Genomic DNA, 13,703 nt, shown 5'->3' with positions numbered 1-13,703 from the left:
CCTTTTTCTAATCAGTTCCAATAAAGTCTTCAGAATATAACTCCCAAATGATAACATTGTGGTTGGACAGGATGCGCTGATCATATAATTCTTCTATATATCTGCAGAATAACCTAGACTTTGGAAAATGAATTTCCTTTTCTCCCAGGTGTTATATGTGAGATTACATATGAATTTGTGGTAGGGTGGGCTTCCTGTAGTTCTCAAAGGGTATTTTAAAAATTAAATTAGTTGACAATATTTAAAAACTGAGAGATTTCACACATAAACATTCAGATGTCCAGAATATCTGGGAAAAAAATTATAAGACCTGGCAACACTGGACACAAGGGCCACTGAATTAGGTTTACAAGTTTGTATACAACCAAGCCTGGAGGCACAGACACTAACACCCCTTGTTCACAAAGACTGTGATGTATATGGAACCACAAAGGGTATGCAGTGCACAACAGGTACAACCTACCAGGCAGATAATCTTCTAAGGCAATAAAAGGCTAAGTCTGAACGTTGACCATGCCTCCAGTGCCTCCCAGACCCCGCAGCTCCTAATTTATTTCTTGCTCACTTATTCATGTTTCCTGCCTGGCCCTTAAGGCATTTGGGTTTTATTTTTTCTGCATCAGATTTCTTTCCTTTCTGGCTGTTTGATAAAGTGGTCTGGCAGAAGTATAGCTGGGCTACCCATTTTAACTTTTTAAGGCCATAGTGGCACGCATAGGTATATATGACAATGAAAAAAAATTTTTTGGCAGTGCCATGTGGGATCTCAGTTCCCTGATCAGGGATCAAACCCATGCCCCCTGCAGCGGAAGCATGGAGTCTTAACCACTGGACAGCCAGGGAAGTCCTAACAATGAAAATACTTTTAAGGAATGATGGGGGCGGTACCTACTTCTGATTATGTGACTAATAAAGGTTAACCTGCAGCTTAAGCTCTTTAAAACTGGGTTACAAATAAACCTTATTTGATATTACTATTGCAATTTCATAGCATGTTCACTACAAATATCACGAACAGAATATTTCTGACACAAATTCATCATAAAAATGCAAATATATCTTTAAAAATTCAGCATATTTCAATATACTGTGGCACATTTTATCTAAATTAACAATGCTTAGTTTCTAGAACAGAGAGAAGTATGATTCTGACTTAGGAAGGTATTTATTGTTTTTCCCTGACTTAACCCTTACCTAGCATCTTTTGCTCTGTCCTATCCACAGACTAAAAAGCATTCCAGGGAGCAATTACTGTCATAAGTCAGAGTCATACACGTCACGTGATTAATGACTGTACTTATTTAGAAAAGCCTTCAGTCATCTGAATGTTGTTGGAGAAACTGATGCAAAACCCATTTGAGAAAACAGATTATTTTAGATTTCTTTAAATAACTTATGGAAGAAGTTAGATTTGTTTTTATTTTTAGACTTTTAAATAGGGAAACTGTCATTTCTAGTAGTAATGTTTTATTCAATGAAATAAACTGACAAAAATAATTTTTAATTTCTTCAAAGAGATTATGATAGTTATCTACAATCCCTTGAAACTCTGTCTAGTGATCTGTCTATAGAAAAACTGGTAGATTATTTGTTGGAGACAGCATAAATCCAGGGGCATGGCAATTTATACCAAAGCCAAAAGAGTCATTTCTGGAAATCTCTGAAAAACTGTTTATGTTAAGAAGAAAATTTTAATCTTATAAAACTTAAGAGAAATGTAACTTTTCCCTCAGAATGTGACAAATACCCTAAGATCAAAATGACTGAATTTCTATTCTAAAATGGACAAATTGCAACCTGAAAGACTACTTCATGAGCACAAATGTCATCTTATCTGTGGTGCTACGGCAGGCTATTTCAATTAGTGGCATATTCTAGTTCATTGAATGCTGCTACATATTCTACATATGGATGGCTAGTTTTCAAAGATGCACTGTACAAAAAGTTGTGCTTAGCAGTAAAAACTAATGTGAATATAATTTATTCTCATTATTCACAAACAAATTATCACATTCCCTCATGACATTCTGAACCTAATGCACTGTAACGACTGTTAACACAGTATATATAATATACTAATAGGACTGGATCTTTGACATACACATCCAGTCATAAATTTATCAATTTAATTAATAAAATTATTTTATTAAACTCAACACACAGTAATTTTTTAGAAAGATTAAGAGGTAAAGAGGAAAATAAGATTAGAGTCTCTGGTTAGCTAAACTCCAGATTACAAGAAGTGTAATATGTATTTTCTGAAGTAAACGATGAGTGAATAAAAACAATAAATTTCCAGGTAATTAAATGACTGTTTTTAAACTGTATGTTTGTGTATAGTTCCAGAGTATGTTTATGTGACTAAATTGTAATCAACTGAAACCACAAATGTATAACTCAACAATAAATGTAAACTTCACTGGGCACTTAGGGCTACTTCAATGTCAGCTCAGGAGCCACAATTTTAAGTGATGTATACTGACTGGTACCGATAAGAGCACTTTTTAAGAGCTCGGGAACACAGAGTCAGTTTTTTCTTCTCCACCTTGAAAACAAAAAGGCTGACACATAATAATCAAAACTGAAGTGTCATTTCATATAATTCAAATGAACTCTCTGGAATCATGAAGGCAAAGGGGTCTTACAGCAGGAAAGGATCATAAAATAGCTTGACAGACATATAACGGTGTTGAGGAGGAGGAAAAAAAAGAAGAGAACTCTATTTCAATTCCAAATTACACAAACAAACATAAATATATAAAACATTACCAATTTCTAATCCATCTTTCATTAAGCTAAAATTCTTAGTTTTTAAGGAAAACCACAGGAGATACCTCAGCCACGTTTCCATCTTACCTTCCACCTGCTCTATGGCTAAAAGCAACTGGGGGCGTGGTTCATCTGCTCTACCAGCAGAACTCTACGTGAGTCATCAGATTCATTAACAAACTCAAACCCCTTACCTGGTGGGAGAAACGCTGTATGCTGTTGTAACTGCATGTTGGCTAGAGCCTGTTGGTATTGGAAAATACCAGTGTTAAAGACTGCGGTGGCACCGTTGGTTTTTTCAAGAGCAGGCCTCTTTGGTAATGGGGGAAGGACAGCTTGAGGAATTCCCTGTTTAGTGAACGAGTATAAAAAACAAATACCAGTAAAAAGAGAAAAAGAAAAAAGAAAAATCAGTTGAAGGCTAAAATTGTTAGGAAGCATGTGCAAGCAAGCAGCAGAGCACTTAACTACCCAAGGGGGAAAAACGTCCGATTCACAAAAATTTAAAGGGGGGGGGCAAAAAAGCAAGATAAAAGCTTTAACGGAAGCATTATTTTTGTCTTAGGAAAAAAAAACAAACCCACTAGTATGAGAGCACATGTTATAATGTGTTAAAGTGTTTAAAGTCCCATAATGCTTCAGGCTTTCTGGGAGAAGCCATTGATTTGGGAAAAGAAGAAAAGCTGCATTGCGAGCTCCATGAGGATTGACGAGTATCAGCCATGTTAATAGTTAATTGTACGGAGTGACCGAAACAGGTAAAATAAAAACCGATCCCACTCTGCCCCTCTCCCCACATCTACCTACACATGCACATGTCCCAAGAGCATGCAAGTTTTTTTTTTTTTCTTAAAACACTGAACTATAAATATTAAAAAGTCAATAATTCTATCACTTAAGCCATGCTAACCAAACAGGTACATAAATATACAGTCCAAAAATACATTTTTAACGTCCTTCAAGTACTCCATTATAACATTCTACAATGTAGTTAAACTGAATGTGGGCTGCTGGGCTTTCAGAATCTTTCTTTGTATGATATCCGTCCAGGGACTTATATTACAGTCTTTCCACTAATTTTGTCAGGAAACCACACTCAGTTTTTCATTGTACTTTACAACTTTACAACAGAAAAAAGAATATATATTTTTAAATTGATTAAAAAAAAAAAAACTTGTATCTACAATAAAGCTACATGCCAAGCTAAAAGGTGAAAGGTCATAGTACCAGGTCAAAGGTTGCCTCGAGGGGTCGCTTCAGTGATTTGACAGCCGACTGAGTCTTAATTAGCAGGCAGCGAGCACATGATGGCAATGGGCCAGTGGGGTTCAAGCGCATTAACATAAACAGCAAGCAGAGGTGCATCATGGGGGCAGCAGTGCATTTTTGGGTAGGTGAGAAAAAACAAATAAAAAAACAAATCATCGGAATGCCATATACAACGAATAACAAGACTAAGCATGCACAATAAAGGCACTACTGAGTTGTTATTGGGAGGATAACTCCTCTTTGTAGTTAATTACAAACAAGGTACTCTAACAAAAAAAAAAAAAAGAGTGAAAGGAAGAGAGGAGGAGAGAGTCTGCCTTCTGTATTTTTGCTCAAGTATCCATAAACAAACACAGAAAAGACCTCTCTCGTGACTATTCGACTGTGCTATGAAATACCACAGTGTTCCTTCCTAGGGATATTTTAATGACTAAGTCATATATTTATGTAAAAAAAAGGACATTACAACAGCTAAGCAAAGAACAAAAATGGACTCATTAAAATCAGCGATTAGATCACATTAAAATTTACCTTAAGGATATAGTTTAGTATCTGTCCTAAATGATCCAATTTCTAACTCCTCCTTGAGTACTGCTTTCTCCTTTCTATATAATGGCATAGGCAAGCTTCTCTCGTTTTACAGTTCTGTTTATGCCACAATAGTAAGATAATCTAGATAGCAAACTGTTCAAAATCTTGCAGCTAATTCTAAAAACAATTTCGTTGAAGCAATTCTCCTAAATAGTTCCAGATTTTGTTATGGTTAAAAGCAAGATACATGTAGAGAAGAGCCTTGATGTGCAAAAGAACACACCGAAGGGAAACAATGGCTGATTAGATGGCACACAGAAATAAGAGGACCGAAAATGGCAGTATCGTTAACCGAAAAGAAGACAGGTGTTCTGTACAAAGCAGAAATTTCAGAAACCTTATATCCAAAATAAGACAGAGTATTAAGAGTTAGGCCAAGGGTAGGTGCAATCTGAACCATTTGAGGAGTTACCCTCACTTCTCTGAATGGTTAACTTCATTACGTATTGTCTGGGATACCTGAACAAACATATCTTCAGCAAAATTTTTTTTTAAAAAAAAGGTTAATAAATGAATAGCCTGTCGTCAGATACAGTGGTTCACTTGGCTTTTTTGACTGTTAACGAGGACTGAGCTGAGGGCTTCGCTCACCATGGCAGCTGCGGTGGCTGCAGCCTGTGCCGCAGCAGCCTGGTTGACCTGGTATTGGGCAGCCTTGATCTTGGCTTGCAGATGTGCGGGAGGATGAAAGTATTTGCACTTTTCCCGAGAGCATCTCCCTTTGATGTAATCCATACACACGGTGACTGTGTTGTCATTGGTGTCAATCATTGTGCTGTCAGCAGGATGCGCAAACCGACAATCATTTTCTCCTCTGTTGCAATTGCCACGCTGGTACTCTCGACATACCTACGGGATCATTAAGTGCACAGCGGTCAGTCAATGTGGACAAGTAGAAACTTTCCGAAGATTTTAACTTAAAGTGCAAGACTGATGACAGAAGCCTACAGGTGATAGGGGAAAAGATAATTTGCAGAGGAACCATAGAATAACTTGAAAACATTCCTAGTTCAGTACACAAATTATAACCCCATTTCAGTAAAAGGTCCATGAGAAAGAAAATGCATTTATGATACTAATTATGGTAAAACATCTAACTTAAATTAAGTATATTATTTGATATACTTATTCCTTACTAAGGGGGAAAATAATAACTTTACATAGTGAAGAACCCTGGAGACACCAGTTTAATCAAGCAATCAAAGTTAGTATCACCAGCAATAAAGACATAATGACATCATGTACCTGCTGATACGGTGCCCTGAAAAACATGATGCACTCACGTCTGCTGTATTATTGCTGAGAATGCACAACCTGAATTTAATCATGAAAAAACATCAGACAAACTAAAACGGTAGGATGTTTTACAAAACGACTGATCAGTACTCTTCCAAAGTGTCAAGGTCATGAAAGACAAAGAAACACTGAGACCTGTCACAGACTGAATGATCCTGGAGTCAGAGAAAGGATATCGGTAGGACAACTGGTGAAATCTGATTAAGGTCTGTAGATTGGTTAATAGCAGCATATCAATGCTAATTTTCTGGTTTGGTAAGTGGTAACATGGTTATGTAAGCTGTCAATATTTAGGTAAGCTGGGTGAAGGACAGGCAGGAACTCCTGGTTCTATTTTTGCAACTCTTATGCTAATCTGAAATTATTTAACAGTGAAAGTGTAAAAAGTAAAATGATAGCTTTTTCATAAAATGTTTCCAAGAGCTATCTTTTTAATCATTAGAGATTCATCTGGTAGCTACATAAAACAGGTGGAAAAAGATTAATTTTTGTTACTGTTTGTTTCATATCTATTAATTTTGGGTGGGGTCCCTGAGGAAATGGTGAAAATGGATTATTTTTCATCCATTTGCTTGATTTTGACTCACTATTAAAGTTTGTTACAGTGCCTGCTCTAATCGAGAGGCTGCCAGCGCTTTCATTCAGGGTAGTTTGACCTTTTCACCACAAGAGGGCGATCGAAACACAGAATGTCCTTTTAATATTTTTATGCTCTTACTTCATGCTTCAAGGATGTTTCCTTTTTGTTTTTCACAAATCTCTTTAACAAACGGAGCGAATACGGACCCTGAACACTCTACTTTGGAATTCATCAAGAAAAAAGGGGGGGGGGGACCCTGTTGCGATTTAAAAAACAAAGATTTTCTTGGATTTAAGTACATAAAATAATCACATTTAATTACAGGCGTTTCCCCTTTTTATATCCATATCCGATTACTGAGGAAAGTGCTTCCTTTTAAAAAGGCCTCTATAATCTGTATCGTGCTACATCTTAAAAAGAGCATTATAAATATCTTGCACCATTTAGGAGTCTCAAGCTAGCTAAAGCATTGCATTCCACATAACAATGAGCCAACTCTATTCATCACCTCAATTTATGTAATTTTTAAAAATTATTAAGTAACTACTCTGTGCCAGACACTCTGAGAGATATTAGGAACACAAAGATGACTTAGAAAGTTATAGAAGATCCTATTTTTTTTAATCCTTGCATTTATTTTCTTGAACAGAAGAAAACAAGGATATCCAAGAGTTTATAATTTGAAAAGCAAAAGTGGTTAAGCTGTTATCCGGAACTACTGTCCTCCACTCTTATTGAGTACTGAAATCAGCTGTGCAGCTTTCTAAACCACAAATCCCCACTTACTAAATTAGACTCACTAAAATAGGAAGAGAGGCACGCTTAAATGAGGATAAAAACGTTGCCCATATATATGTAAAATTACGCTAAATTTATACCACAGTATAAACAAAAAAGCTACTTTTCTTTTTAAACAAATCTGTGTCAATGCAGCCTCATCCAATAGGAAACCATCTGTGTTCGGACACTACTGCTGTTAGCTCTTCAGTAACTCCTGCTTTCTCGAATATGCTCACAAAGAAACTGGCAGCAGCTGAACCAACACTCTGTTTTCCAATTTCCCTCACTCTTTGCCACACCGACAAGAAAGAAGATCTGAAGGTAATCTATCGGTAGGATCTTGAACAACTATTAAAATCAAAGATCTGCTATTTTTCAAAAACAATGATGCCAGTGCTGGTGCCAGAAATTTGAGCATCATCCTCCCCAAAATACAACCTGAGTGCCGGGCTGATTTTGACTTTTTAGTTCCCTGTCCATCTCAACATTCTTTTTACCTTCAGGGATGTGGACTTAAAATCAGGTTGCATAAAGATGATCATTTTAAGACCCCTTCTCGTCCCTCTCCATTTGCTCTATGCATGTGTGAGTGTGGTCTGTATAGGTAAATAACTGGTTTATTACAATTTGGTACTCTACTGTCCTGCAGCATGCATTGAGGGAGAATTCTAAAAAAAACATTTAGGCTCAGCTGATAACTAGCAGTTAGCTTAGAATTTTGTTCCTAAATCCAGCCTTTTCTGATGTTCCAAGAACTTAATCGGCTGTTTTTGCATGGTATACATTTTTGACTGTTTCATTGTTTTTTCCAGCGTAAGATTTCTCCTGACAAGAGAAATGGAACAGAAGAAATATACTGAAATAGCTGTTCTCCTATTATGCTTGCCTTTAAAAAAAATAGAGAAGAAATAGAAAATCTCTTGTGAAAACTTGCACTGGTGAGAGCTACAAGGTTAGAGGGGCTAGAGAAGTTTGCCAACCTCTGAATGTACATCTGGATTGTTGGGTAACTATCTGAACAGAACAAACTTCCCAAAGCTTTTCAAACAGATTTTTCTCTAATAATCACCATCTATAAAATGGGATCTATCCCTTGACTGCTGAATATCGGTTTGGACTGATAAACTCAAGAAAACTTTAGACTGTGCTGCTCCCCCAAAGAAATGCCTTAGTTGTAGTACTGTATTAGCAAATTATAGTTGACAGACAAAATTTCAACAAATCTAACCTTATAATTCAAATCAGGATAAGAAATTGCACAATTTACCATACAGAGAATTTAGAACAAAGAGGATAAAATCAAATTTGAAAATCCTAACAACATTCCGGCTCTTTTTTCTATTCTCATCCAATCTTCTGCACGAACATATTTTTCAGATAGTTGTAATTATAGTGTGGTTATTACCTGGTAATCTGTTTTTGCTCAAAAATGTAGCATAAGCACCTTTTTATTTTTTTCATTTTCCTTAACAGTGTCCAGAGTGATCATTTTTTGCTGGCTGCATCAAATTCCATCAAACAGATGTGTATAATATAAGCAACTCTTTCAGAGAACATCTAGATTATTTCTAATATTCCCATGTTACAAATAATGTTGCAAAGAGTATATTCACGACCACACTTACAAAAAAATCACCCTCTAAGGGTAAATGTGCAGAAACGACATTACTGGGTCAACATATACAAGTACTATTTACAGTTTGACAAGTGGTTTTCAAACCTAGATGAAAATAATTCCATCTATTAGCTAAATACATAATGTGCTTCAATCAAAAAGAATGTAAGTATAAGTACTTACATGTACTACAACTATTAAGGCAGCTGACATAAACACAGGACTATATAAAAAATAGATAACTAATAAGGACCTACTGTATAGTACAAGGAACTCTACTCAATATCTGTAATGGCCTATATGGGAAAATAATCTAAAAAAGAGTGGATACAGGTATACATAGAACTGATTCACTTTGCTGTACACCTAAAGCTAATACAACATTGTAAATCAACCATACTCCAATAAAAATTTTTTTAAGAAGTATTAAGAGAGGATTGGCTTTGGAAATCGGGTAATTTTGTAAACTTTCATACAAAATTGATAAGAGGTTGCTTTAACAGTAAAAAACCATCATTTCAATAAAAATATTCACTGAAAACATTAAAGTACTAAATTCCATTTCCAGAAAAACATGTTTGGCATATAAACTTTAAATAATCAAAAGAAAAAGCAATCAGAAAAACTTCCCAAAGAAATCTAAATTAATTCTACACAAACCCTCTTTTGTTAAACAGCAGTGGTGGAGCAGAAAGAGGATGGCGTTTGAAAGAAGAAATTTGGGGTTCTATCCAGTGTTTATATTTACTGGTTATGGAATCGTGAATAATGAATAAGATAATATACAGACAGCTTAAAACACACTACGCACATCTGGTTAAAATAAACAGTTCTGTTATCTGATCTCAATTTTTATAGACATGACAAACATATTTCAAAACAGTCAAAATAATAATAGGTTGTATAAGCAGTATTAAATTCACCTCTACTCTGGAAGTTAAGGTGTGATATTCTAAGGCAATTAATGTCAAGGTCTGAACTTACTCAAAACTAAACAGCCATCCACCTGTTCTTTAAGGAGAGAGTCTCTGTTTTGTGCTCACCATCGTTGACTCAGTCATCTTTAGAGACTAACGTTCAAAAGCAGGAAGAGAGGGCTAATTGTCATAGGAAAGAGGGGCTCTCAGGGTACTTTAGTGCTTGGGGAAGTCAAGTTAAACCTAATGTTCAATACTAAGGAGCTTATTCAAAGACACATACATACCTGCTGTTCAACGGTAAGCATCATGGACTTTATTTTTTATTAAGTTTGAGCTAACACAACACTTTAAAAGAGAAATACTGGATAATCAACAATTTTATTAAAGAACCCACAGCACGACAGTCTAATATAAAAAAATTATCTGTGTTTTCAATTCAACAAGAATTCAAATATCTACATCTTAAAATTCTGGTGATTAGGGGAAATGATCTTAGTTAACTGTTGTAAAATTACATTCCCAAGATAAATATCTGATGATGTGATATCTAGTTTCAGTCTGTTATTTGATACTTGTACAAATTTGGTCTATCTGAACCTCATTTTTTTAAAAATGAAGAAAAAGGCATCTACTTTAGCTACCTCAGATTTCTTTAAGATCAACTGGGAGTTTTCTTTGAAATCTGAAAGGTGGAACTGATCATTATCACCAAGCCAATGAAGACAAGCATATTTCTATAGATGATATAGCTAAGAATTTGCCAACTGACCTCATGTAATTAAAAAAATCAAATCTGAATATATAGGAATTACCAACTAACGAAAACTTCCCATTAAATCCACTGCCAGGCTTTCATTTATTCATTCCTATGAGTGACAGGACATCTGAAACAAGCTCATCAATATGCCAAAATGTTCAAATGTATAGTTACCTTTATTACTCCTTCTAAATAACTGCAAAGATAGGGAAATTTTAGCTTTAATTTAGATAAAGAAATTGGTGGGAAAAACAGCAAATATGAGTTGGCTAAGCCAAGATTAGCAATTACCTTATTTTAAACAACTTACAACTCTATCATCTCCAAAACAAAACTCAAACTAATCAGAGACAGTAATAATCGACAGAGACTAGATGTCTCATTTAAGAGAGGGTGTGACCACATTTGACAGTCATTCTAAAGCCTTATTACAATTAAAAAAAAATTTTAACTACATACACCTGTGTGCATAAAACAGTATTTCTTGGTAATTTTCTAAAGAAATTAAAATATCATACAAGCAGAAGCCAAACACTCTACAAAATACAGAAGTAAAATAATTCTGTCAATAAGCCTTTCTTATATTATTAAAAGCAATTACTTTCCTAATCTTATTTTGAATTGAGTGTCTTTTACATGCAATAGATCATGACAAAACCATTAAATGCTTATACTAATGTCACAAAGGCATGCCTTTCACTATCTGTTGAATCCACATTTATCTTTAAATGCTCTCTTCTGTGTAGTAGAGGTAGGTATATGAAAAAGTCACTAGACTCTTCCATGATGAGTAAGTAGTGGACGCATTCAGTATCCAGTGGCCTGAATTAGAAACTTGTGTCGTGATTACTCAGTAGAATAAAACTTTCAGCACATGAATACTTTGTTTGAAAACAAACTCAACTGAATACATCAGAAGCTGTGCGGTTTGCCCACCTTTCCAGGAATTTGCATTATAGACTATTGATATAAAAATGATGTAGCTCACCAAACGGCAATCTAATGTCTCCATCAGCACACGAAGTATGTGGCCACTGGACTGTCTTTTGCTTGATTAATGCCGTAATGTGGTATAAATTACCCTAAAAGTCATCATTATTTACTTAAAATATTTCATCACGCTCTACATTGTGTTCTCAGCAACTTCACAAAATGTAGAAGGCTAAACGCATTGGATGAGGCAGACTTTTAATCCAGAGTCACAAGTAACTGTACATGAGGTAAATGATGAAAAGTTAAGACTTAAATAACAGGTGCTGGCATCCCCTGGAATAAGTATTTTATAAACCATCTGCATTTACAATCACCTAGCAGATCTGTGAAAAGGATTCCAGAGACCCACTAACGACCCACTGAATCAGTCTGTGGGGATGAGGCCCTGCATTAAAAATTTTTTTTTTTACTTTTACTTTTTTTTTTTTAGTTTTGGCTGCGCTGTGCTGATCTTAGTGCCCTGACCAGGGATCAAACCCAGGCCCTCGGGAGTCAAAGCCCCAGTCCTAACCAACGCACAGCCAGGGAGTTCCCAGGCCCTGCATTTTTAACAATCATCCCAAGTGATTCTAATCACGTCAAGGCTTGAAAACCATAGCTCTAGGACTAGGGGGCATGAACAAGATGCCATATTTTGCAGTCGGAATGATCAAAATGTAAACACGTTCCCAAGGAGAATGCTAACATGTTTAAAATGTGTCATGTTTTATCTCCTGTTAGATTACCCTAAGCTCTGAATAAGGGCATGTACCGTTCTGTGATTAATTCATTGATTAACTGGTTGATTGATTCCTTTATTCCTTCATTGAAAAAGTTGTTGGGCATCATTTATGAGCCTGGCACTATTCCGGTGGGCCTTTTCTTGTTATTGATAACACAGCTGATAACCTTTTAAGGCTTCAAGATATTCCTCACAACAGGCTTTACCTAAAAGATGTTCAATAGTTCTTCATTGGATATTGTTTAGAAAACGAGAGGATAAATTCATTCATGGATCCTTTTTGCACCATAAAAAATTACTGTGTACCGTGAAAATAAGTCAAACAATGATCTCCTTAATTACCAACTTTTCATAGTGAAGCAAAGATATGACTAAAAACCTCAGTCCTTTCCAGTGCCTACAGATTTTAACAATTTCTTAAAATAATCATTGAAAAAACCACTACTTGGAAATTACACAAAGGCATTCCAAGGTCACAAAATGGAATTTTAAAAGACTCATTTCAGTGACCAATATTTAAGAGATTTGCTCCTCTTTAGAGAAAACCACAAAGACTGAATTTAACAGCACAGAAAGAATGCAGCTACAGAGCCTTTTGAAAGATATCCAACAAAGAATAGATAATACGAATAGTGACAGAAAGCTTATGTGTATGTGTTATATACATATTAAATAACCTTTTCAGTAGTTTGTGGCTGGCATTAAATGCAAGAAAAATGACCTAAATTTCACCTAGAATGTTCTAACTGGAGGTTATCTTTGAGATTATCTGGTATATTACCCTAATTTTATATGTGTGGAATAGGAAGCTCAGAAAATATAAAAAACTTGACCTATGCTTACTCACCTAACTAGCAAAATCACCAGCACTAATCTTTGGATTCCTGTTTTTTCAATTTAACATTTTTTGTAGTATCACACTGGGTGCTTTAAATATGTGTTAGTTCTTCTAAACAGAACCAGAAGGCTGATAATCTATGGTGTTTTTAACTCCTTCATTGTCAATTTTGCAGCAAAAGAGAGAAAAGTGGAAAGAAGAATTGGCCAATATTTTAACTGATTCAAAATCTGTTGCCTCAAGAGGAACTCAAAATTCTAAAATGTACCTGGGAGTTCCATGAGTTAAAAATAGAGTATAGATTTAAACCCCAAGTAACTAAACATGTAAATAAATGTGTGGACTTATCGCCATGTCTTTTAGACTCCAAGATGTAGTGCAATTAACATGAGCAGAAATAGCCTGAAGATAGGAGTGTCTAAAATCACAAGTGCTAAGAAGAAAGACGTGCCCCTTAGCTTCACACTGCAATATCCTAACAGGCTGCAACTGTGACACTGAATCAGATCCTGTGAAGGAGAATAAGATAGGAAGCTGCCCTACCACCAGGCATTTAGATAAGAGGAATGCAGGT

The 13,703-nt window shown here is 35.5% G+C and overlaps 1 protein-coding gene across 19 annotated transcripts in view; it reads right to left on the bottom strand.

Moving 5' to 3' along the window:
- Window positions 1-13,703, bottom strand: part of MBNL1 (muscleblind like splicing regulator 1) — a 174,548-nt gene that overhangs the window by 14,218 nt on the left and 146,627 nt on the right. For 12 of the 19 annotated variants that reach the window (XR_009054285.1, XM_057738636.1, XM_057738641.1 and 9 more), the window contains 3 exons: window positions 5,221-5,478; window positions 3,997-4,050; window positions 2,964-3,117 (listed from right to left, as the gene is read on the bottom strand). Coding sequence is in view for 18 of the 19 variants with exons in the window: in XM_057738636.1 (XP_057594619.1) it covers window positions 2,964-3,117; window positions 3,997-4,050; window positions 5,221-5,478 (466 nt within the window). In the remaining variant the exon portion in view is untranslated. The remainder of the gene's footprint in view (window positions 1-2,963; window positions 3,118-3,996; window positions 4,051-5,220; window positions 5,479-13,703) is intronic. The other 7 variants (XM_057738628.1, XM_057738629.1, XM_057738635.1 and 4 more) reach the window with 2 other exon arrangements.

This window comes from Hippopotamus amphibius, chromosome 6 (assembly GCF_030028045.1).
Source record: "Hippopotamus amphibius kiboko isolate mHipAmp2 chromosome 6, mHipAmp2.hap2, whole genome shotgun sequence".
Lineage (NCBI taxonomy): Eukaryota > Metazoa > Chordata > Mammalia > Artiodactyla > Hippopotamidae > Hippopotamus > Hippopotamus amphibius.
The sequence above is the reverse complement of the archived record's forward strand: the minus strand, read 5'-3'. Positions and strand labels throughout refer to the sequence as shown.